Below are 25,847 nucleotides of genomic sequence, written 5' to 3'. Positions count from 1 at the left end.
GAGAATCACTTGAACTCAGGAGGCGGAGGTTGCAGTGAGATGAGATCGTGCCACCACACTCCAGCCTGGGCAACAGAGCGAGACTCTGTCTCAAAAATAAATAAAATAAAATAAAATTAAATTAAATTAAAAAAAAATTCTGTTCAAAGCTCTTATTGCTCCTGGGAACTTCCCATTTGATCGTTTTCAGGTTTGTTTCCTCATCATAAGGTGGGTCTGTATCAGCTGACGCTTCCCACAGGAGGGAGGAGGAGTACAGGGCAAGGCATGTAGCACACGGCAGGTGCATAATAAGTACTTGAGGAGGGGAGGAAAGGATGAGCTACAGAGAGCAGTAGATCTGAGGTTCCAACCAGGGAAGGCAAGCCTGGTAAGGAGAGGGAGGCTGCTGGTGGCTGGGATGGTATTCAGAGGGGGCCTTGCTGGAAGCAGGAGGCCAAGGTGGGCCCAGCATCCAATCCAGCTAAGAGCATCTCACCCTGTACCTCCCACTCCTGAGTCTGCTGACAACCTGGAAGCAAGAATCTATCTTTGGCTGGCCAGGCACTGTGGCTCACGCCTGTAATCCCAGCATCTTTGGGAGGCCAGCGGGTGGATCACTTGAGGTCAGGAGTTTGAGACCATCCTGGGCAACATGGTGAAATGCCGTCTCTATCAAAAATACAAAAATTAGCTGGACATGGTGGCACATGCCTGTAACCTGTAATCCCAGCTACTTGGGAGGCTGAGGCAGGAGAATTGTTTGAATCTGGGAGGCGGAGGTTGCAATGAGCTGAGATCACGCCACTACACTCCAGCTTGGGCAACAGAATGAGAATCCGTCTTAAAAAAAAAAAGAAAAAAAGAATCTGTCTTTGGGGATATGTGGGGATATGAGCTGAAAGCAATAAGGAGCTATGAAGGGTATCTGAGCAGGGGGTGGGTGGGATGAGGTCAGATCTGCCTGATAGAAATTCCTGCAGCTTTTGCCTCACACATGTCCTGTTTTACGTTTTTGTCTTCTTATTGCTGCCCAGTGGAGTACAGTGGCACAATCATGGTTCACTGCAGCCTCCAACTCCTGGGCTCAAGCGATCCTCTCGCCTCAGCCTCCCAAGTATAGCTGGGACTACAGGCATGTGAGCACCACCACGCCTCAGTAATTTTTTATTTTGTGCAGAGACAGGATCCAGAACTCCTGGGCTCAAGTGATCCTCCCACTTTGGTCTCCCAATGTGCTAGAATTACAGCCCTGAGCCACGGCCCCATGCCCCGTTTTTACCAGTGTATATTTTCTACTGGAAAATGAGACTTTTAGGGATGAATGTGGACTTGTCTGTTAAAACTTGTAAATTTGCTTAAAAAAAAAAGATCTCCAAGTCTTCACAAAATTTTGTATTCCCCAAGGCTGCCCCATCACAATGCCTGTGAAGCTTGACTGGCAGACACTGAGGCCTGAAGCTGGGGGCTGCAGGGGGTCACTGGCTCACCCAGTCCCCCTGTAATCTGTAAAACATACTGGGTGGGGGAGGCCGCTGGAGGACCTGAATCTCTCCCTTCTCCAGGCAGTAGTGAGGCATATGCCTGTTGGCCTTGGGCCCATTAAAGATCATTCCAGCCCCAGTGCTGTTCTCTGAATTCTTGGGGAACACAGGGATGGGGGCTCCTAATGAGGACCCCAGAAACTCTGAGCTCTCACACCTTTCAAAGGACACTTGCCTCCCTCCTCTGCCCACACCTCCACCATTACAGCATTTGATCCCACAAGTAAGGAGGGGGCGGTCCTATTCCACCACCTCTCTGGTATCCCCCCACCCTTCTGAGTTCTCTGAGACCCAGGAAAGGGTTAAGATCAGGACCCCTCTCTCCTGGGCTGAAAGATATTTCTCACGTCAGCTCTATGTGGACACAGGAGTTTCTGGCTGGCCTGGAACTGCAGACAGAGCTTATCTGCCATTAAACCACTGCAGGTGCACTGCTTAGCATCCTGTCTGTGAGTAGGTGAGAGCAGGGAAGTAAGACTTTGACTCAAACGGGACAGATGCATCCACAGTTGGAACTCTAGCACAGGCACTTCTGCCATTAGCAGCCACAAAAAGAAGACGGATATTTTCTGGAGTTCCTCCAGCCATCCAGGGAAGATGCTGGAACGTTACCAGGTGGGTTTTGAAGGATGTGTAGGAGTTCGCCAGCCAGAATATTCACTCATCAAACCTCAAACCTTCCCTGGCACTCCCTTATGCTCAGACCACAAAGGTCTCAGCTTCCTGGGAGGAAGGTGTCGCCCCTTCCTATGGAAACAGGAGCCCAGAGGCTGGGGACCCTGATGCTGACTCAGTAGATCTGTGTCTGATTGCCGCAGGTGAGGTTGGGCTGGTTCAGCGCATCCCACATGAGCAGCATCTCATAAGGTAGGAAGCGGTGCACCAGCAGCAGGTCCCGGTAGAAGCAGGGGTCAAAGGAGGACAGGCGTTGCGATGGAGCCCACACGCCAGACGTGCGGATGCCGCTGTGGGAGGCAGGCTTCAGTCCCTCAAGCTCCAGACACATACCCAGGAAGACATCATCAATGGGGAAGATGTCCAAGACATGGGCAGCACGGCGCAGGGCAGCGGCCGTGAAGCGGGACAGCAGGAAGCCACCACCCCCACAATAGGGTGGGTACCGCTCATTTTGAGTCACCACCTCTGGCACATAGTACTTGCTCCAAAAAGCCCGGATGGGGCCCACGTTTTGGATCAGTTGCCCCACGAAGAGGTGGCGGCCAGGGTCATGGTCCTGCAGGTAGGAGACCATGTTGTCTGTGTGTGCAAAGACGTCATCATCCCCGTTGAGCACGAAGCTGGCGTTGGCGCACCTTGTCTCCTGCCACTGTAAGAACAGCACCTGCAGGCAGGGTGGACAGGGCATGCTTGCTTGAGGGCTGGAGAAATTGGCCTTGGGTCTCTGTTAGCCACTCCAGCCCACTGAGCCCAGGAAAGGAAGTGTCCACAATCCAGCCTGGGTTTAAGGCCCTGCCCTGTGGGGTTACTTGGGAAACCCTCTCTGTGCCTTGGTTTCAACTCTCCAAACAGGCCTTATCATGTGCCTCTAGGAGTGTTGGGGAATCCATGGAGACCATGCTCCATGAAGCACCAAGAAATGCTGGAAAATTGTTACATTTACATGTATTGCTGTTCCTTCCAACTCTGCCTGGCCAAGCCCTGTTGTTAAATAATCATTTGTATGAATTTTGTTTATTTCTGAGACAGGGTCTTGCTCTATTGCCCAGGCTAGAGTGTAGCGGTATGATCATAGTTCATTGCAGCCTCAAATTCCTGGGCTCAGGTGATCCTTCCACCTCAACCTCCCAAGTAGCTGGTACTACAGACACATGCCACTACTTACTCCTGGCTAATAATTTTTTTTTTTTTTAAGAGATGGGATCTTGCTATGCTACCCAGGCTGGTCTCAGACTCCAGACCTCAAAGGATCCTCCTACCTCAGCCTCCCAAAATGCTGACCTTACAAGCATGAGCCACCACTCCTGGCCTTTGTGTGACTTTTATTTTATTATTATTATTATTTTTTTTTTTTTGGAGATGGAGTTTTCGCTTTTGTTGCCCAGGCTGGAGTGGAGTGGTGCAATCTCGGCTCACTGCAACCTCCGCCTTTCAGGTTCAAGCAATTCTTCTGCCTCAGCCTCCCAAGTAGCTGGGATTACAGGCATGCACCACCACACCTGGCTAATTTTTTGTATTTAGTAGAGACAGGGTTTCACCATGTTGGTCAGGCTGGTCTTGAACTCCTGACCTCAGGTGATCCACCTGCCTCAGCCTCCCAAAGTGCTGGGATTACAGGTGTGAGCCACCGTGCCTGACCTGTGTGATTGTTAACATCCACCTCTCCCACCAAACACTGGGCTTCCCTCCTTGGGCCTGTGTCTCTTTTCTATTCATGCCATCTCCCTCAGCACCCAGCATAGTGCCGGTGCTTCACGGGTACTGGGTTCATATTTGTGAAGCTGATGTTTATCACACACTTTTAAAGGGTTTTTTGTTTTTGTTTTTGAGACAGAGTCTCACTCTGTCACCCAGGCTGGAGTGCAGTGGCACAATCTTGACTCACTCCAACCTCCGCCTCCAGGGTTCAAGCGATCCTGCTGCCTTAGCCTCCCAAGAAGCTGGTCTCGAACTTCTGGTCTCAAGTCATCCGCCCACCTCGGCCTCCCAAAGTGCTGGGATTATAGGCGTGAGCCACTGTGCCTGGCCACTTTTGTGTTTTCAGAACACAGCATGTTAAAAGGCCATGGCCCCTACCCGCCTCAGCCTCAGTTTCCCCTATGGTAACCTACACAGGCTGGGTATCTGTTTGTTGCCGGGCGCTGTGCTTGGTGCTTACCCTACCTTGAATCCTGAATGCACCCTTAGGAGGCAGAAGTGGTCCTCAATCTTATTTACAGATGAGGGAACAGAGGCTCTCCAGAGAAAACTGCAGTGAGGTCACCCGCAGAGAAACAGCTACCAGAGGCCTTGAACCCAGGCCTGTCTGTACCTCCTATGAGCAGGAACCTGCAGAGTTCCCTGTTCCTCCTTGAAAATGTTGTCTCTACTTGTCTTGCTCTACTCGAGGACCTAGGAGGGGTTCTTAGAGCCCCTCCATTTCCTCATCTGCAGATGGGCAGGATTTTCTCACCTCTCATGGCTTCTTTTTTTAAAAAATTAGAGACGAGGCTGTGCGTGGTGGCTCATACCTGTAATCCCAGCACTTTGGGAGGCCAAGGCAGGAGGATCACTTGAGGTCAGGAGTTTGAGACCAGCCTGGCCAACATGGTGAAACCTCATCTCTGCTAAAAGTACAAAAAAATTAGCTGGGCATAGTGGCATGCACCTGTATTCCCAGCTACTCAGGAGGCTGAGGCAGAATCACTTGAACCTGGGAGGTGGAGGTTGCAGTGAGCCGAGATTGCACCACTGCACTCCAGCCTGGGGGACAGAGCCAGACTCCATCTAAAAAAAAAAAATTAATTAAAAAAACATAAAAATTAATTAATTAAATGTTTTTTTTAAAAAAGATGAGGTCTCGCTATGCAGCTCAGGCTGGCCTCAAACTCTTGGGCTCAAGCGATCCTCCCTCCTCAGCTTCCCAAAGTGCTGGGATTACAGGCATGAGCCACCAAGCCTAGCTACCTCTCATGGGTTCTTGTCCATCAAAAAGGTCTTGACTGAGCACATGCTGTGCACCTGAATCTATTCTAGGCATTAGGGGCACAGCAGTGAGTGAAACAGACAAGGCCCCCAGCCTCATGGGGAGACAGAACCGGAACAAATAAACAAGGAGATGTTGGCCGGGCGCAGTGGCTCACGCCTGTAATCCCAGCACTTTGGGAGGCCGAGGCGGGAAGATCACCTGAGGTCAGGAGTTCGAGATTACCCTGGCCAACAGGGTGAAACCCCGTCTCTACTCAAAATACAAAAATTAGCTGGGCATGGTGAGTGCCTGTAATCCCAGCTACTTGGGAGGCTGAGGCAGTAGGATTGCTGGAAACCAGGAGGTGGTTGCAGCGAGCCCAGATCGCACCACTGCACTCCAGCCTGGGCAACAGAGCAAGACTCCATTAAAAATAAATAAACATAAAAATAAACAAGGAGATGTGTCCCCCGTCATTGCCAAGTTGAGTTGGACATCCAGCACTGGTCTGGGTGCCTTATAAACTCCATCTCCTGTAAACCTCACAGTAGCCCTCAGAGGTGGGTGGGACTCATTCACATCCCATTTTCCAGGTGAGAAAACTGAGGCACAGAGAGGTGAATGAACTCCTCCAAGGTCGAACACCAAGTAAGAGGCAGAGCTTGGATTCAAACCCGCATCATCAGGCTTGAGCTCTGTGCTAGTAACCTAGCTCCTCTGCCCTTCCCCCTAGCCTCCTCTAGAAGCAGACCATTTTGGGTCTCCACGAGGCTGGTGAGGACAGCAGAGGGGCAGAATGGGCTGTGATGGACTGACGAGGGTTTCTGGTCCCCTGGGTCCCTCAGGAGTGGGTGGTAATTTGGACAAGAAGGACAGGTGGCCCCGATCAGGTGACCCCAGTCCAGCGCACCTGCTTGAGCGTGAGGTTGAAGAAGGAGTCGTGGAAGTCCCACTGCAGGATGTCTCCGTGAGTCCGTGCCTCCAGCTCCAGCAGCCGGTTGACCTTGCGGGCCTCGTGCGGGTTGAAGGCTGTGCCCACCAGGAAGAGGAGGCGCAGCTGCAAACCCCGCACCTTGCGCTCGCGGCCCCACGTGCGCCGCAGCAGCTCGCGGCGCACATAGTTGCTAGGGGAGGACTTGATCACCAGCAGCAGGAAGACCGGCTGCGCGCACTTAGAGGGGGGCACGTCCTGCAGCAGGGGAAAGTGGCGGCAGTGTCTGTACAGGAGGAAGTTCTGAACGTGCTGCGGCTGCGTGGCGAAGTCCGGGTGGGTGACCATAGAGGTGTTGGCATGGCACGGGGCCGGGGCTGGGCGGGTGGGTGGAGTGGGCCAGGCCAGGGCCTCGGGGATCGCCGGTGGCTGCTCCTGGACCTTGCAGGTGGGTGGTGACACTAGCAGACTGAAGAGGAGGAGGGTGAAAGCACCGATGGCCAGAATGAGGGTGGCATTGGGCCGCAGGTGCCGGAGATACCTCATCCTGGCCAGCCAGGGTCTGGGGTCGGCCTGAGGAGCCTCCTGGGCGGCTCCTGTGGAAAACAAAACTCGCTGAACACTCACCATGAGCAAGGCGCTTTTCCTGTGGCCCCCAACATCTGGTTGCACCTGTACAGTTGCTCAGGTTGGCAAAATATTGAAATTCACCCCCCACTTAACTCCTCCACCCCTTGCAAGACCCATTTCAAAGCACTCCAACCCCTGTTGGCTCTGACAGGTGCCCTGGCCCTCCCTGCTGGGGATTAATTTTTTAAATTATTTATTTATTTATTTATTTATTGAGACAGCGTCTCTCTCTCTCTCTCTCATTCTGTTGCCCAGGCTGGAGTGCAGTGGTGTAATTTCAGCTTACTGCAGCCTCCACCTCATGGGTTCAAGCGATCCTCCTGCCTCAGCCTCCTGAGTAGCTGGGATTACAGGTGTGAGCCACCATGCCTGGCTAATTTTTTTGTATTTTTAGTAGAGACGGGGTTTTACCATGTTGGCCAGGCTGGTCTTGAACTCCTGACCTCAAGTGATCCACCTGCCTCGGCCTCCCAAAGGGCTGGGATGACAGGCATGAGTCACTGTGCCCTGCCTTTCTGTGTGAAGTCTTAGTTTCCTTATTAGGACATGGGGGTGCCGAGGTTCCCTGCTCCAATACACACACACACACACACACACACACACGCAGGGGCCACTGCTCCCTGACTGCAAAAGGGCTTGATGCATATTAGCTGTGTGGTGACCGCCTCAGTGACCATGAGTCCACCATCCTGGCTACCTTGATTCCCCAGCTATTCCCACTTACAGACAGGGACATTGAGGCTCAGCATGGAGCTGTATCAGAACCCAGGACTTTTTTTTTTTTTTTTTTTTGAGATGGAGTTGCCCAGGCTGGAATACAGTGGCACAATCTCAGCTCACTTCAACCTCCGCCTCCTGCATACGAGCGATCCTCCTGCCTCATCTTCCGGAGTAGCTGGGACTACAGGCACGCGCCACCACACCCAGTTAATTTTTGTATTTTTAGGAGAGACAAGGTTTCACCGTGTTGGCCAGGATGGTCTCGATCTCCTGACCTCATGATCTGCCCACCTTAGCCTTCCAAAGTGCTGGGATTACAGGCATGAGCCACCGTCCCCAGCCGGAACCCAGAACTTTGATGGGTGCAGTATGCCCATCTCATACATCCCTCAACTCGGGGTCACTGGGAGACTCCCTTCCAAGACCTCAGGGCCTCCCAGAATCTGTCACAAGGGACTGCGTCATGGATGGCACCAAACATCCCTCAAAGAGAACCTGGCCAACTCTCGGCCACCTGGGGCACAGACAGGTGAATATCCGTGAACGTGCATGAGTCCAATCCTGTTAACTGTCACAGTGACTCATCAGCCCTAGAGTGTTAACTGAGCACCTACTGTATGCTAGATGCTGGGGATACAGCTGTGACCAAGCCAGCCCTGCCCTCAATATAATAATAAGTAGAACAGCTTGGGCAGCATGGTGAAACCCTGTCTCTACAAAAAACACAAAAATTGGGCTGGGCGCAGTGGCTCACACCCATAATCCCCACACTTTAGGAAGCCAAGGCAGGTGGATTACTTGAGGTCAGGAGTTCAACACCAGCCTGGCCAACATGGGGAAACCCACTCTCTACAAAAAAAAAAAAAAAAATACAAAAATTAGCCAGGCATGGTGATGGGCGCCTGTAGTCCCAACTACTCAGGAGGCTGAGGCAGGAAAATCACTTGAACCCAGGAGGTGGAGGCTGCAGTGAGCTATGATCACACCATTGCACTCCAGCCTGGATGACAGAGAAAGACTCTGTCTCAAAACAAAACAAAACAAAAAATTAGCAGGCTGTGGTAGCATGTGCTTGAGGTCTCAGTTACTTGGGAGGCTGAGGTGGGAGGATCACCAGAGCCCAGGAGTTCAAGGCTGCAGTGAGCTATGATCACACCACTGCACTCCAGCCTGGGCAACAGAGCAAGATGCTGTCTCAAAAAAAAAAAAATGTAAATGATACTAACAATTAGTGACAGCCATACTAATTGCTACTGAGGCAGGTCCAGAGGGGACCTGAGCAACCTAGGATCAGGGAGGTCCTGAAGGATGATGGGGATTCACTTGGGCAGACTGTGGGGAAGGGCATTCCAGAGTGGAGCACGTGCAAAGGCCCTGAGATGGATACAAATTTAGGGTGCTGGTGGCAGAGCGAGGAGGCTGATGTGGTTGGGACAGGGGGAGAGAAAGGAGGTGATGATGGAGTTATGGGACCCTGCTAGGGTACAAGAATAGAATGGGCAGGCCAGAAAGAATGTCTTATGTTTCCTGTGAGAAGCAATGAGGAGCCATGGAGGGTCTATGAGCAGGGGAGGGATCAGATTGATTTATGCCTTTAAGAAGTCCCCTGTGGGCTGGGCAAGGTGGCTCAGGCCTATAATCCCAGCACTCTGGGAGGCTGAGGTAGGAGGATCGCTTGAGCTTAGGAGTTTGAGACCAGCCTGGGCAACATGGTGAAACCCCATCTCTACCCAAAATACAAAGATTAGCCGGCGTGATGATGCATACTTGCAGTCCTAGCTATTCGGGAGGTTGAGGTGGGAGGATTGCCTGATCCCAGGAGTTTGAGGCTGCAGTGAGCTATAATCACACCACTCCAGCCTGGGCAACAGAGAGAGACTGTCATTTAAAAAAAAAAAAATTCCCTGTGGTCACTAAGGGATTAGGGACATTTCAATCAGGGCAGGGCAAGTAAGGGAGACCCTGTCTCTGCTAAAAATAAAAAAATGAAACAAAATTAGCTGAGTGTGGTGGTGTACACCTGTAGTCCCAGCTACTCAGGAGGCTGGGTGGGGGGAGATTGGGTAACATCTAGGTGGAAGAGTTTGGTGGCCTAGACAGAGGCTGACTGCTGGGGTATAGGAGAGTAGGCAGGTTTAGAAAATAAGGTGAAGGGCTGGGTGCAGTGGCTCACAGCTGTCATCCCAGCACTTTGGGAGGCCAAAGTGGGTGGATCACCTGAGGCCAGGAGTTCGAGACCAGCCTGGCCAACATGGTGAAACCCCCGTCTCTACTAAATACAAAATATTAGATACAAAAATTAGCAGGGCGTGGTGGCTCATGGCTCATGCCTGTAATCCCAGCTACTCAGGAGGCTGAGGAAGGAAAATCGCTTGAACCCAGGAGGCGGAGGTTGCAGTGAGCCAAGATCACACCACTGCACTCCAGCCTGGGCAACAGAGCAAGACTATGTCTCAAAAAAAAAAGCTGGGCACGGTGGCTCACGCCTGTAATCTCAGCACTTTGGGAAGCCGAGGCAATCACTTGAGCTCAGGAGTTCGAGATCAGCCTGGCCAACATGGCAAAACCCCGTCTCTACTAAAAATACAAAAATTACCCGGGTGTGGTGGTGTGTGTCTGTAATCCCAGCTACTCAGGAGGCTGAGACAGTAGAATCGCTTGAATCTGGGAGGCGGAGGTTGCAGTGAGCCAAGATCACGCCATTGTACTCCAGCCTGGGCGATAGAACAAGACTCTGTCTCAAAAAAAAAAAAAAAGAAAGAAAGAAAGAAAGAAAAGAAAAAAAAAAAGGAAAATAAGATGAAGAAAGTCATCAATGTTTCGATTACAGCCCAGATGTTAGGGGGTGGAAAAAGAAGGAGCAGAAGGAGCAGAATGTGAGGAACCTCTGGGCAGTGGGAGGCTCAGTCTGGTATCCAGGTGAGAGCTGTTGGCACACCATGGCCTATAAGCCAGGAAGGCCCAACAGGTATTGATTGTGTGTGCTGTGTTTTAAGAGACAGGGTCTCACTGTGTTGTCCAGGCTGGTCTTGAATTCCTGGCCTCAAGCAATCCTCTTGCCTTGGCTTCCCAAAGTGCTGGGATTACAGACATAAGCCACCTTGCCAGCTAATTTAAAAATTTTTTTTTTTTTTTAGTGATAGGATCTCACTTGCTCTGTTGTCCAGGCTGGAGTGCAGTGGCGATCATAGCTCACTGCAGCCTCCAGCTCCTGGGCTCAAGTGATCCTCCTGCCTTAGCCTCTCGAGTAGCTGCGACCACAGGCACCAGTCACCACGCCCGGCGCCAACAGGCAATTGTCATATGTTCCCTGCATGTTACAGCGCCTCCCCTGCACTCCTGTTCAAGGTGGGTGAAAAAACTTCACCCCAAGCCAGACACGGTGCCACCAGTGTCCAGCAGTGACATCCAGGCTGACTCTTGGGGACCCTCGCCTGGCCGCCCGCTGCCAGACCAGTCGGTCCTGCCTGGAGCTGTTTGCACTTCACGTGCCAGTGCGATTTTGCCATCCTCCAGAACCCACTTCCTCAAATGCACAGAAAAGCCATTTATTTCCCCTGCCAAGACCCAGAAGCCGCCGCCTGGGGTGTGGCTGCAGGATGTGGGTCCTCTCTGCTGCCATCTTTCCCACACAATCTCTGCCCTCACTCATCTGCTCCAGCTGCACCAGCCTCCTTAAACATGGCCGGGAGCGGTGGCTCACGTCTGTAATCCCGGCACTTTGGGAGGTCAAGGAGGGCAGATCACCTGAGGTCAGGAGTTTGAGACCAGCCTGGCCAACATGGTGAAACTCTGTCTCTACTAAAAATACAAAAATTAGCCAGGTGTGGTGGCACGCGCCTGTAATCCCAGCTACTCAGGAGGCTGAGGCAGGAGAATCACTTGAATCCAGGAGGTGGAGGTTGCAGTGAGCCGAGATCGTGCCACTGCACGCCAGCCTGGGCAATATAGCCAGATTCTGTCTCAAAAAAAAAAATCCTTTAACACCCAGGCTCAGGCTGGATGCAGTAGCTCATGCCTATAATCTTTGCACTTTAGGAGGCTGAAGCAAGAGGGTTGCTTGAGCCTAGGAGTTCAAGACCAGCCTGGGCAAAAAAGGGAGACCCTGTCTGTGCTAAAAATTAAAAAAAAATGTAAAAAAATTAGCTGAGTATGGTGGTGTATGCCTTTAGTCCCAGCTACTCGGGAGGCTGAGGTGGGAGGATCACTTGAGCCCTGGAAGTGGAGGCTGCAGGGAGCTGTGATCACACTTCCAGCCTGGTGGCAAAGCGAGACCCTTTCTCAAAACAAACAAAAACCACCCAAACTCAGCCCTGCCTCAGGGCCTTTGCACCTGCCACTGCCTCCACCTAGGACCCCCTTCCTTTCCAGCTCTTTCCGTAGTCTTCATATTTAGGCTTCCCCTGAAATGTCACCTCCGAGAGGCTTCGACCTCCCGGCTAAAACACCTAGCCCCAGCACTGCTGATGTCTGTAGCATTCACCACCATCAGACACGGGAAATCTCTTCGCTTCTCTCCTGTCCATCTGCCCAGCCAGCCTGAAGCCCCAGGGCTGGGCATCTTATCTCCTGCAACTGTGCTCCCACAGGATGCTACCTAGTTTGTTGCAGAAGGGAAAAAGTACGATAGCCATCACCTCCTATCTCACTGCAGCCTCGCCCCCACTCCACGAGGCAGCAGCCACAGTCCCCTGCTGCACACGTTCTACCTCAGAAGACAGATTTATAGCTTGGGAGACTAGTAAGCCTTGGGCACCCGTGATTGAGTCAAGATAAGTCACCTGTAATCCCAGTGCTTTAGGAGGCCGAGGCAGGAGGATCACTTGAGCTTAGGTGCTCAAGACCAGCCTGGGTAACACAGCAAGACCCTGTCTCTACAATGATTTTTTTTTTTTTTTTTTGGAGACAGAATCTTTCTAGGTCACCCAGGATGGAGTGCAATGGCATGATCTCAGCCCCCTGCAACCCCCGCTTCCCAGGTTCAAGCGATTATCCTGCCTCAGTCTCCTGAATAGCTGGGACTACAGGCATGTGCCACCACGCCTGGCTACTTTTGTTATTTTTAGTAAAGACGGGGTTTCACCATGTTGGGCAGGCTGGTCTCAAACTCCTGACCTCAAGTGATCCGCCCACCTCAGCCGCCCAAAGTGTTGGGATTACAGGCGTGAGCCACCATGCCCAGCCAAAAAAAATTTTTTTAATTAGCCTGGTGTGGTGGTGGTGAGTGCCTATAGTCCCAGCTACTCAGGAGGCTGAGGTGGGAGGATCACTTGAGCCCAAGAGTTCAAGACCAGCCTGGGCAACATGGTGAGACTCTGTCTCTACAAAAAGTGTAAAAATTAGCCAGGTGTGGTGGCGTGCACCTGTAGTCCCAGCTACTTGGGAAGCTGAGGCAGGAGAATCGCTTGAGCCCAGGAGTTCAAGGCTGCAGTGAGCTATGATAGCACCACTGCACTCCAGCCTGGGCAACAGAGCAAGATCCTGTCTCAAAACAAAAAAACAAAAAAACAGCTGGGTGTGGTGGCTTGTACCTATAATCCCAGCTGTTTGAGAGGCTGAGAAGGAAGGATCACTTGAGCCCAAGAGTTTGGGCAAGATGGCAAAACCCCATCTCTACAAAAAATACAAAAGTTAGCCAGGCATGGTGGTGTGCGCCTGTAGTCCTGGCTACTTGGGAGGCTGAGGTGGGAGGATCGCTTGAGCCCAGGAGGTCAAGGCTGCAGTGAGCCATGATCTCGCCACAGTACTCCAGCCTGGGGAACAGAGCAAGACCCTGTCTCAAAAACAAAACAAACAAACAAACAAAAAAAGTGCTGCGTGTTAGTGAAGTACTGAGCATTAACAATCCATTAACTACAGAGGAGGTGCCTACTATTCGTCATATACAAAATAGTTGCAAAGCAATAATGAAAAGTTGCAAGTTGTGCCCAAATATACTGAATTTTTTTTAAAGTTGCAAGTCACATACATGATACTTGAATATTATCATGAGGAATATATATATATATATATATATATATTAGATAGAACCTCTGTCGCCCAGGCTGGAGTGCAGCGCCATGATCTCAGCTCACTGCACCCTGGAGGTTGCACCCTCCTGGGTTCAAGTGATTCTCCTGCCTCAGCCTCCTGAGTAGCAGGGATTACAGGCAGGTACCACCACACCCGCCTAATTTTTGTATTTTTAGTAGAGACAGAGTTTCACCATGTTGGCCAGGCTGGTCTCAAACTCCTAATCTCAGGTGATCTACCCACCTCAGCCTCCCAAAGTGCTGGGATTAGAGGCATGAGCCACCTCGCCCGGCCTAATAGTATCATGAGGAATATTAACAAGCCACAAACAGTCTTCAGATACTAAATATTCATGGTCACTGAATATTCATGCTTCAATGCACAGGTGATACTAAGTATTAATGACTCACTGAAAATTAATGACCACTAAATATGCAGAAGGGTTGTCTGCTCAGCAGAATCGTAGGCATTGGCAGCTGCACCCTGGCCCAATGTCCTCTGCCACTCCCAGGGGGCAGTCAAGGCTGGGCCCTTGCCCCAGGTGCAAGTGGCTCCAGGCACCTCTGTCGCCGTCAGCCCTGTTTTTTTGGTTTTATTCTGGAGACAGAGTCTCGCTCGCTGTGTCCCCCCAGGCTGAAGTGCAGTGGTGTGATCTTGGCTCACTGCAACTTCCGCCTCCTGGTTTCAAGTGATCCTCCTGCCTCAGCCTCCCAAGTAGCTGAGATTACAAGTGTGAGCCACCACACCCAGCTAATTTTTGTATATTTAGTAGAGACGGGGTTTCACCGCGTTGGCCAGGCTGGTCTCAAACTCCTGACCTCAAGTGATCTGCCCGCCTCGGCCTCCCAAAGTGCTGAGATTACAGGAGTGAGCCACTGCGCCCAGTCTCAACCCTGTTCTTGTCACTGTCTGCAAGAGATGTGGGGCATGTGAAAGCCATCAAGGACCCTGCTGGCACCACCTAGGGCTAGATCTGCCCCCCTCACTCCCAGGACTATTTGGAGACCACAGGTGATGGGGAGTGGCACAGGGGGCGGGGGATGTCCTGCCTGACACTGACTCAGAGGTCTCCATAGCATTAAGGTAATTCTCCCTGTGAAACTCCCACTTTCCAGATGAGGAAACTGAGGCCCAGATAGGACTACTTCTGGATCGCTCTTCAGGGACTCCCAGGCCTGGATACCCCTAACCAGCCTGGTCGCTGGCTCTCAGTCTCTGCCTTGCCTGCAGCTGGGAGGACTGGTCTGTAAGCTGATGCCTTTGAAGCAGCCATGGGGATCCCCGACAGCCCTTGAGGAAGGGCCTTCTGACCCAGCTACTGACCTTCCATGGGACCTGGGCCGAGTAGCTGGGGCCACCCAGACCTTAGCATCCTCCTCTGCAAAGCTAGGATGGTCAGCCGGGCTCGGTGGCTCACACCTGTAATCCCAGCACTTTGGGAGGCTGAGGTGGGTAGATCACCTGAGATTAGGAGTTTGAGACCAGCCTGGCCAACATGGTGAAACCCCATTTCTACTAAAAATACAAAAAATTAGCTAGGTATAGTGGAGGGCGCCTGTAATCCCAACTACTCAGGAGCCTGAGGCAGGAGAATTGCTTGAACCCAGGAGGCGGAGGTTGCAGTGAGCCGAGATTGCGCCACTGCATTCCAGCCCTGGTAAATGAGACTCTATCTCAAAAAAAAAAAAAAAAGCTGGAATGGTGGCAGAACCACCAACTGACTATCAGCATTGTGTGGCCTCTGTTTCTCCAGTTCTCACCAATCCTAAATTGGGATTTGGATGGAGGTGTGGAACATTCTGAGGCCGCCAAAAGGCAAGGCAAGAGGTGGAGGGTGAGAGAAGCTTCTGGAAGAATCCTGTTTGAATACATAAGGATTTGAGTCCTGGGAAAGGCTAGAGGGTCAAGTGGTAGCTCCAAGCAGTGGCCTTTTCTCCAAGTGGCACATATGTGAAGTGCCAACAATGAGATTTTTTTTTTCTTTTCTTGAGACAGGATCTTGCTCTGTCACCCAGGCTGGAGTGGTGCAGTGGCACGATCATAGCTCACTGCAGCCTCCAACTCCAGGGCTCAACTGATCCTCTTGCCTCAGCCTCCTGAGTAGCCGGGACCACAGGCATGCATCACCACCCCTGGCTAATTTCATTTTTGTAGAGATGGGTCTCGCTATGTTGCCCAGGCTGGTCTCCAACTCCTGGGCTCAAGTGATCCTCCCACCTCAGCCTCCCAAAGTGCAGGGATTACAGTTGTGAGCCACTGCACCCAGCCACAGTTAGATTTTTTTTTTTTTTTTGGAGACAGAGTCGCACTCTGTTGCCCAGGCTGGAGTGCACTGGTGCTATCTTGGCTCACTGCAACCTCTGCCTCCAGGGTTCAAGCGATTCTCCTGTCTCAGCCTCCAGAGAAGCTGGGATTACAGGTGTGCGTTACCATGCCCAGCTAATTTTTGTATTTTTAGTAGAGATGGGGTTTCACCACGTCACCTAGGCTGGTCTCAAACTCCTGACCTCAGGTGATCCGCCCGCCTCGGCCTCCCAAAGTGCTGGGAATACAGGTGTTAGCCACCACGCCCAGCCACGATGAGATTTAATAGCAGCTGCCACCACCCTTATCACCTGCAGAGTTGTGACTGCTCTGAGCAAGTGCTGAGCACCTAGCGTATGCCACATCTGGGTCTAGGTTCCGAGGACACAGCCAAGATGATGGAGAGAAACACTCGTGTGCCCAGGACGCTGATACACCACTAACAGGGGACAGAGAAGTGGCAAACAGGACAATTTTCCAGAGGAGTGCAACCTCTAGCGGTGAAGAAACTCCAGGGTGGAAGTTGGGGACGCTTGCAGGAGAGGGTGTGAGCCCCTGGCCTGTGGAGGAACCCAAGGAGTCTCACTGAGCCTTCCAGAGGGGAGCCTAGGGTCCAGGTGGACGATCTGTGCAGAGAGGGTGCACCTCTGTCCAAGGTCACACAGCCGACTGAGGCCAGGGCGGGTTGGTGGGATTTGAACCCTGATCTGCCAGCCCCTGTGGGTGGTTCCTCACCAGTTCTTACCAGTTTGGGTTTCCCAGTAATGATAGGCTGGTCCCTTTTTACAAGGAGCAGGAGTTGCTTTTGCAAATAGAAGGGGAAGAAAAGAAGAAGAAATAGCCCAGTAAATCCTTTAGGTTCACAATGGCCGGACCCTGCTTTAGTGAAACCACGTGTACTAGTGAGTTCTCTGTCAATATATACTCAATAACTGCACCAGGGAGTGCCTGGGTATGGAAAAAGGGGTGGGGTTGGGCAGGGTGACACATGCGCTTTAGACCTTGGTGTCCCGGGTTTCTAGGTCCCGAGGCTCTGTCATGGATGACTAATTGTATGTCATCCATGCCAGCCCTACCCCATTGCAGGAACTGCCTGGGGCACCTATGTGAGACTGGAAAGGGGCCCCTGAATAACACCAGCCCTGGCCCAGTGGAGTCTCAAAGGGCATCTCTGGGCTCACTCCATAGGTGGGGAAACAGGCTGGGAAGCCAGGCTGTGCATCGCAGTTCAACCTCAGACCCTTCCCACAATCCAGGAGTGATGGGGGAACTGAGGTCACCTGGGCCCCTCCTCTGGGGACTTCCTGGACCCCCACACCCTCAGGCTGGTCAGAGCTCTTCTCCAAGTCTTGTACTTAGAGCTCAGAAAGATTCATGATATTATCTCTGTGTGCAAAGATACATGTTATAAATGAGAACATAATGAGCTGCATAATTAGGACTAGGATCAATATGCCAGGTCCTGTGTGCAGCCTGGCCACCGTCTGTCCATCTAAACTCTATATCTGTGCTGAGAAGTAGGGCTGCATTAGCTCCATTTTTATGGATAGGAAAATTGAGGCACAAAGAGGCCTAGAAATCCACCTAAGAAAGGTTGGGTGGGAGCCTAGTTCCTGTCTTTAACTCCCAGCTGATGAGATTTCCTTTAGTTTGCCACGTTGGTAGTGAGCTCACCATCATGAGGAGCAATCAAGGCAAGCCAGATTCCCACCAGGAAGAGGGTCCGCAATAGGCATCCTCCCTGGCTCATGGGGTTGGGGGAGTGAGCAAATTCCTGCTTGCTCTGGGCCTCAGAGGCTGGTGGCAGGAGGAAATGTCACTCAGTGAGCCCTTACTTGCTCCTCCTGGGCTGACCTAGCTTGTCTGGATTCCTGAACTCCGGCCTGGAACAGAGAAGCACCAAGGCCCCCTTTTGGTTCTCCCACACCCAGAGCACCTGCCAGGAACTGCCACACCCTAGGGGTGAGAGTGAGGGAGGGTGTCCAGGCTGGACTGAGCAAACACCCAACTGCTCACCTAGGCCATGTGGGGGCCCAGCTGCCTGACCTGGGGGCCACACCTCTTCCTCCTGATACCAGCCCTGCCTGGTGTCACCTTGAGAACAGGCCAGTGGGAGGAAGTGACAGCCCCCAGGGCTGGCCCCAGACCTAGACAGCCAGGTGGCTTCCCCTGGGCCCTGAATCCCAGATCTGGACTGCAGGAGTCCCCGGCCCAAGTTGAGGGGGGACCTCAGTTTCCTCTTGAGAAGTGTCCATTAGAAAAAATCAGAGCTGGGCATGGTGGCTCATGCCTGAAATCCCAGCACTTTCGGATGCCAAGGCAGGAGGATTGCTTGGGCCCAGGAGTTTGAGACCAGCCTGGACAACATAGTGAGACCCCGTCTCCACACACAAAAAAATGTTAAAATTAGCTGCCTGTGGTGTGCACCTGTAGTCCCAGCTACTCGGGAGGCTGAGGTGGGAGGATCACTTGAGCCTAGGAGGTTGAGGCTGCAGTGAGTACAGTGCATGGAGCCACTGTACTCCAGCCTGGGTGACAAAGTGAGACCCCCACCTCTACAAATAAAACAAACAAACAAAAAGTTTAAATCTGACCCAGAGGAAAAGATGGTCAGGATTCTTGGAGCAGGAATGAATCTGAACAGCGGCTACAGACATAATTAATACAATTATGATGACAGCTGACTGTCCCTGGGCACCCACTGAGTGGCCACAGCTCTGATCCACTCAACTCATCCTCGCCAAGGTCCCATGCCATGAGACCCCCCCCTTAACACACAGGGAAACTGAGGCTCAGAGACCTAACGCCAGTCACGCGAGGGCCCCCAGTGGCCAGCAGCACACCTCATCACAAAAATTTCCTTTGACTAAAGGCTTCGGGCATCCTCATCCCAGCTGGTTCATTGTTCCACCTCACGGAGGGGAAACTGAGGCCGGTTCAGAGACCAACAGCAATGTGTCCATGCCACGCAGCCAGGGACCCTGGAATGCCGCCCAGCCACCTGGCAGGGCCTGCAGCACCGGAACCGCAGGGAGAGACTGGGGGTCACCCGGAGTTCCCAAACCCAACCGGGGACCCCAGCGCTGGCTTGCCCAGATACTCCCAACCAAGGGGCCAATAATCTCAACAACACAGGTAACAGTAACAGCCAAGGCTGACTAAGCGGCATCCGCCTCGGGGGTCTGATCCCGCCCAGTCTGGGAGGTGCGCCGGGGTCCCGGGTCGCCAGCTGTGGGGGAGGCTTCCTCCCCGACCCAGGTCCGAGCTGGCCTTGGGAACGCCGGAGACAATTACGGATGGGTGAGGGCAACCGGGTTCTCGAGACTCGGGGCTCCCGAATGTTCCCACATCTGCAGGGTATGCGCGGTGGAGACCGGCAGGGGCTTCTCCAGAGCCCCAACTTCCCCACCCCCAAACCCCCACCATTGGGGTCCGCCAGATCCTCCGGGGGCTGCCGACACTCACCCCCAGACGACAGTCCCGCCTCTGCCCCTCTACCTGCTCCTCTCCGCTCGCGAGCCGAAGAAAGAGTTTTTACCTGAGCCAGAGCTCCCGCCCCTCTCCCGCTTCCTCCCTCCCACCTGGCCTCACGCCTTCCTGCCTCCCTCCGCCTTGGCCGCTTGCCAGTCCCCCTCTTCCCAGCTCGGCTGAGTTTCCTGGTGGCCCAGGCCAAGTTCTCTGCCGGCTCCTCCCTCCCCGGCCACGCCTCTTCCCCTCTCCGGTCCCGGCTGCCACCTCTGCCATCCCGCTCTTGCCACCCTCGCCCCTCTCGGGGCTCACGACCCCACCCTGGGTCTGGCCCGCTGCTAGGGAATGAGCTCCCCGTGGCTGGAGATGAACAAGCAGCGCCTTGCGGGTTCCTGGCACAGAGCCCGGTCAGCGTTGGCCCACGTGCGTTCCGTGAAGAAATGATTGGATAAGGCCATGGCGATAAGGAGGGAGGGAGGCAGGTCAAACCTTGCGGCACCTCTGCTCTCTGCCGGGAGTTCAAAGATTCCTGAAGCTGGGGTCGGCGCAGTGGCTCACTCCTGTACTTCCAGAGGCTGAGGGGGACGGATCGCTGGAACCCAGGAGTTTGAGACCAGCCTGGGCAACATAGTGAGATTCCATCTCTATATTTAAAATAATTCCAGGACCCGAAAACCTACGATGTGCCCCCAGACATCCAGATGCCACCTGCTGGCATTTGGAAGGGTTCTGGAAGTCAACAATCAGACAGATTTGTAGTCTTTTCTTTTTCTTTTTTTCTTGTTTTGAGAGACAGGATCTCGCTTTGTCACCCAGGCTAGAGTACAGTGGTGTGATCTTGGCTCGCTACAATGTCGACCTCCCCAGTTCAAGCGATCCTCCCACCTCAGCCTCCCAAGTAGCTGGGACTACAGGCACCTGCCAGCATGCCTGGCTAATTTTTGTCATTTTTCTAGATATGGGGTTTTGATATGTTGCCCAGGCTGGTCTTAACTGTGGGCCTCAAGTGACCCGCCTGCCTCAGATCCCCAAGGTGCTGGATTATAGATGTGAGCCACTGCACCTGGCCTCAGATTTGTAGATTTTTAGGGTTGGGGTTGGCTAGGATTCGAACCCTGCCCTGTGCTGCCTCTGAATCTCTAGGAGATTCTAGCCTGGACCCAGCGTTGGGAGCTCCGGGGTTGGGGAAGTCCAGGTGTGTGAGCTGGGCTATGGTTTCAGGAAACCCCTCCTTCCGCCTTCATCCCTGTTTCTTCCCGAGGAGGAAGCCGAGGTGTATATGTGGCCTGGCTGTGCCTCAGTTTCCTCACCTGTAAAATGTAAGAAATAGCTCCTGGGTCCTCTAGATGGGAGAGGTCTGGGGAGTGAACCCTCAGAGCAAATGCATGATTAAAACTGTATGGAGGGCAATTACCGGAAATGTCATAGTGTCAAATGTGGCACTACTGGCCTCGGTTCCGGATGCACACACTTTCTTACTGTGGTACATCCTTGGAGTTTGATTCAGAGTCTATGCTCACCCTGTTGGGTCCCTGGGTTCACCAAGTCATGGCCCCAGGAAGGGATCTGTCGGCCGGGAAGGAGCCGGAACCAAAAGTCCCATCCTGGGCGGGCGGGGTGGCTCACCCCTATAATCTCAGCATTTTGGAAGGCCGAGGTGGGCAGATCATGCCGGTAATCCCAGCACCTTCCAAAGGCCAAAGTGAGTGGATCACCTGAGGTCAGGACTTTGAGACCAGCCTGGCCAACATGACGAAACCCCGTCTCCACTAAAACATACAAAAATTAGCCAGGCATACTGGCGGGTGCCTGTAATCCCACCTACTCGGGAGGCTGAGGCAGGAGAATCACTCAAACCCAGGAGGTAGAGGTTGCAGTGAGCAGAGATCATGCCACTGCACTCCAGTCTGGGATATAGAGTGAGACTCCATCTCAAAAAAAAACAAAAAACAAAAAAATTAGCCAGGTGTGGTGGCGGGCGCCTGTAATCCCAGCTACTCAGGAGGCTGAGGCAGGAGAATCACTTGAACCTGGGAGGCAGAGGTTGCAGTGAGCCAAGATCGCACCACTGCACTCCAGCCTGGGCGACAGAGCGAGACTCCATCTCAAAAAAAAAAAAAAAAGTACCATCCTGTGACAGGGTCCCCACCCATCCCCTCCTCCACCAGGTACTGGCCCTCCAGAATTCAGGCTGCTGGGAGGATGTGAGCTCTAGCCCCGCCCCACGCACCCAGGGAAACTGAACCCTCCCACCCTTTTCCCATGTGTAAGACATACAGACAACCTGAGCCCCCAGCCCTTTTAAACCGGGTGCTTCCGGGGTTCACTGGACGCAATAGAGTGAATTCTGGTGCTGGAGGGCCCGGGTTCAAATCCGGACTAGAATGACCCTATGATCCCGCCATTGCCCTCGTAGGTATCTACCCAAAGGAGTTGAAAACAGGTGTTGAAACAAATGCTTGCATAGGGAAGTTCATAGCAGCATGATTCACAGTGTTCTTTTCAGCTGCTTGGGTGGTGATAACCCACCTAAGTGTCCAGTGGATGAATGGATAAACAACATGTGGTCCATCAGTGGAGTCTTGAGTCTTTTTTTTTTTTTTTTTTTGAGACAGAGTCTCGCTCTGTCGCCCAGGCTGGAGTGCAGTGGCAGGATCTTGGCTCACTGCAACCTCCACCTCCCAGGTTCAAGCAACTCTCTTGTCTCAGCCTCCCGAGTAGCTGGGGTTATAGGCACCTGCCACCACGCCTGGCTACTTTTTGTATTTTCAGTAGAGACGGGGGTTTCACCATGTTGCCCAGGCTGGTCTTGAACCCCTGACCTCAAGCAATCCACCTGCCTCAGCCTCCCAAAGTGCTGGGGTTACAGGTGTGAGCCACTGTGCCCTGCCTGGAGTCTTTTTCAGCCATCAGAAAGACTGAAGTCCTGGCCAGTAGCTCACGCCTGTAATCCCAGCACTTTGGGAGGCTGAGGCAGGCAGATCACTTGAGGTCAAGAGTTCGAGACCAGCCTGGCCAACATGGCAAAATCCCTCTCTACTAAAAATACAAAAATTAGTTGGGCATGGTGGCGCATGCTTGTAATCCCAGCTACTCGGGGAGCTGAGGCAGGAGAACTGCTCAAATCCAGGAAGCAGAGGTTGCAGTGAGCCGAGATCATGCCACTGCACTCCAGCCTGGATGACAGAGCGAGACTCTGTCTCAAAAAAAAAAAAAAAAAGAGAGATTGAAGTCCTGATAAGAGATTGAAGTCCTGATCCCTGCTACAACAGGGATGAAATAAAAAACACGATGCTGAGTGAAAGAAGCCAGACGCAAAAGGCCACATGTTGTATGATTCCATTTATATGAAATGCCCAGAACAGGCAAATCCAGAGACAGGAAGCTAATTAGTGGTTGCCAGCGGCTGTGGAAGGGGAAATGGGGCATGACTGCTGAAGGGGACAGGGTTTCCTTTCGGAGGGGATGAAAATGTGCACAAATTAGATAAAGGGTGTGGTTGCACAATATTATGAATATACTGAAACTCACTGAATTGTTCATTTTAAAGTGGTTCATTTTTTGTTTTGTGAATTTCAGCTCAAAAGAAAATCCAATTAGGCCACTTATCAGCTGGGGGTGGCCTCTGACACGTGGCCCAGTTGATGGTGCTGTGCCAATGGATCACTCTGTACCACAGCTGAGGTTTTAAGGCCACCCGGGTGGAAGAGACCAGGGCATGTAAACTGCATAATGGCATCACGCCTGCCGGGGTTGGCAGGTTTAACGGGTTCCGCGCCCTCTCTTGGAATTCACTCTTCTGAGATAGGTCACGTCACACCTGCTCTGGAAGGCTGGGCAGTTAGGAGGCCACACCTGGGAAAAGTGCCTTCTGCGCTTTTTTGTTTGCTTGTGTGTTTTTTTTTTGTTGTTGTTTTTGTTTGTTTAAGACGGAGTCTTGCTCTGTCACCAAGGCTGGAGTGCAGCTGCGCCATCTTGGCTCACTGAAACCTCTGCCTGCCAGGTTCAAGCAATTCTCCTGCCTCAGCCTCCCGAGTAGCTGAGATTACAGGCACTTGCCACCACACCCAGCTAATTTTTGTTTTCTTAGTAGAGATGGGGTTTCACCATGTTGGCCAGGCTAGTCTCGAACTCCTGGCCTCAAGTGATCCACCGGCCTGGGCCTCCCAAAGTGCTGGGATTACAGGCGTGAGCCAATGCGCCCAGCCCTGTTTGTTTGGTTTCTTTTTTGAGATGGAGTCTGTCTCCCAGGCTGGAGTGCAGTGGCATGTTCTCAGCTCACTGCAACCTCCTCCTCCTGGGCTCCAGAGATTCTCCTGCCTCAACCTCCCGAATAGCTGGGATTACAGGCGCCCACCACCACGCCTGGCTTATTTTTGTATTTTTAGTAGAGATGGGGTTTTATCATGTTGGCCAGGCTGGTCTCGAATTCCTGACCTCAAGTGATCCACCTCCCAGAGTGGCCTCCCAGAGTGAGAGGCCTTGGCCTCCCAGAGTGCTGGAATTACAGGCATGAGTCACCATGCCCAGATGCCTTCTTCATTTTAAAAGGTGCCCAGCCTCATTTGTGTCCCGAGGAAGGCAAATAAAAGCTACTAGGAGGTGCCATGTACCCGCCACTTATCAGACAGGGAAGTACCCATGCCCAGATTAGGCTACATTATGAGGAGGTGGTGGCAAACAGATTTTGATTTTGTCACCTCTATAAAGCTCAGCTCTGACACCCAGGGCCCCGTGGATGTCTGACACCCAGTGGCCCCATGGATGCCACTACTCTCTGACACCCAGGGCCCCATTGGGCAGGTGTGGTCTCTGAATTTACAGCCTAGGTGCTAAGACCTGCAAGGGAGAAGACATGAAGGGCTGGGAAGTCCCTGGGCTGTTTGTAGCCAGACAGGGCAGGTGCTGCAGCCACCTCTGCCCCCATTTGATGCCCCAACTCCTAGAATCATCCTTCCTTCCTACAGCTGACGTTTTTGTTGTTTTTGTTTTGTTTTGTTTTGATACAGGGTCTCACTCTGTCACCCAGATTGGAATGCAGTGGTACAATCTGGGCTCATCACAACCTCCGCCTCCCAGGCTCAAGCGATTCTCCTGCCTCAGCCTCCCAAGTAGCAGGGATTACACGTGCACACCACTACCGCCTGGCTAATTTTTGTATTTTTAGTGGAGACGGGGTTTCACCATGTTGGCCAGGCTGGTCTTGAACTCCTGACCTCAAATGATCCACCTGCCTCGGCCTCCCGAAGTGCTGGGATTATAGGCATGAGCCACCCTACCCGGCCTATTTAAGAGACAGTGTCTCACTCTGTGGCTGCCCAGAGCCTTGGAGAGCACCAGTGTGATCTTAGCTCACTGTAGCCTCAACCTCCTGGGTTCAATTGATCCTCCTGCCTCAGCCTCCCAAGTAGCTGGGACCATAGGTGTGTGCCACCATGCTTGGTCAATTTTCCTATTTTTGTAGAAACAGGGGGTCTTGCTATGTTGCCCAGGCTGGTCTTGAACTCCTGCTCTCAAGTGATCCTCCTGCCTCAGCCTCCCAAAGTGTTGGGATTACAGGCATGAGCCACGGTGCCCGACTCTCAGACAATGTTAATTATGCACTTGCTTTGTGCCAAGAATGCTCCCTGAACCTCTCCCATCTACAGGATTCCTCCCATCTTACAGACAAGGAAACTGACGCACAGCCAGAGGCACTCTCTCTTTGGAGGACAGGGTGGGATGATCAGAGACAGCGCACAGCAAGTCTCAGGCCAAATCCTGCCTCCTACTTCCTTCCTTTTGAGCTTCGTCCAGTCTGGGCTTGCTCCCTGGGGTCTGTACAGCCTCAAGGTCAGGAACACGGGCCCTGGTTCCCTGAATGTCCATCAGGACCCAAGACTGTCCACTGGGCTCAGACCTGCTCCCCACTGCAGTCTGCTGTTACTGCTTCTGTCCTGCCCTCCCCAGTGGGCCACTCTTGCACACCTGCACCAAGATCCACCCTCCTCCTGGGGCTCCCAAAGCTGCCTGGTACTACTGGGGGGTTTGCCCTGTAGTTGGCACTCTTCTAAGTATGTGACCTCCCACAGATATCCAGTGAGGTGAGTTGCAGATGAGCTAACTGAGGCTCAAGTCCCGTGCTCAAAGTCACACAGCCAGTGGTGGCCAAGCAGGCTCCTCACTCAGGCTTCCTATCTCTACTTCCTGGGTTCCAAGAACTTTGTCCTGCTCATAGCTCTCTCTCTGCTACATGGTATACAGTAAATACTCAATTAATATTTGTAGGTTGACTAATTGCTTCCTCATTGAACTGACAACCTTCCATCACTTTGCTTGGGATGCCCATTCCTATCTTGCAAACTCCTACTCATACCTCAAAACCTCATTTATAATGCCCCCTCCTTAGAAAGTCTTCCTGACTGCTTGGGAAGACTCCTGACACCCCTTTCTGGGCTTCTGTAGTCCTCCTCCCTCCCTATAGCCCACCTCTGAGCCCATGGGGCTGGGGTGTCTGTGTCGTTCTTTCTCTCCCAGAATGGCCCTGTACAGGTTGAGCGCAGTGCAGGGAGGGAGGTGCATTAGGTCTCTCGTATCCATCCACCTTCTCTTCGTCCCCTCTCTGGCAGCACAAAGGATACTTCCTGGAGCAGGA

At 52.6% G+C, this 25,847-nt stretch overlaps 1 protein-coding gene across 1 annotated transcript; it reads right to left on the bottom strand.

Annotated features, from left to right (window-relative positions):
• Positions 1 to 757: 757 nt before the first annotated feature.
• Positions 758 to 19,353, bottom strand: B3GNT3 (UDP-GlcNAc:betaGal beta-1,3-N-acetylglucosaminyltransferase 3). The gene is made up of 3 exons (XM_055372132.2): positions 19,211 to 19,353; positions 6,059 to 6,675; positions 758 to 2,865 (listed from the first exon to the last, which is right to left on the bottom strand). The coding sequence occupies exons 2-3, from the start codon at positions 6,623 to 6,625 to the stop codon at positions 2,314 to 2,316; spliced, it is 1,119 nt and encodes a 372-aa protein (XP_055228107.1). The 5' UTR covers positions 6,626 to 6,675; positions 19,211 to 19,353; the 3' UTR covers positions 758 to 2,313.
• Between the last annotated feature and the right edge of the window lie 6,494 nt (positions 19,354 to 25,847).

Source organism: Gorilla gorilla, chromosome 20 (assembly GCF_029281585.2).
Source record: "Gorilla gorilla gorilla isolate KB3781 chromosome 20, NHGRI_mGorGor1-v2.1_pri, whole genome shotgun sequence".
In the NCBI taxonomy this organism is placed as follows: domain Eukaryota; kingdom Metazoa; phylum Chordata; class Mammalia; order Primates; family Hominidae; genus Gorilla; species Gorilla gorilla.
Note: the sequence above shows the minus strand (reverse complement) of the source record. Positions and strands in the feature narration are given on the sequence as shown.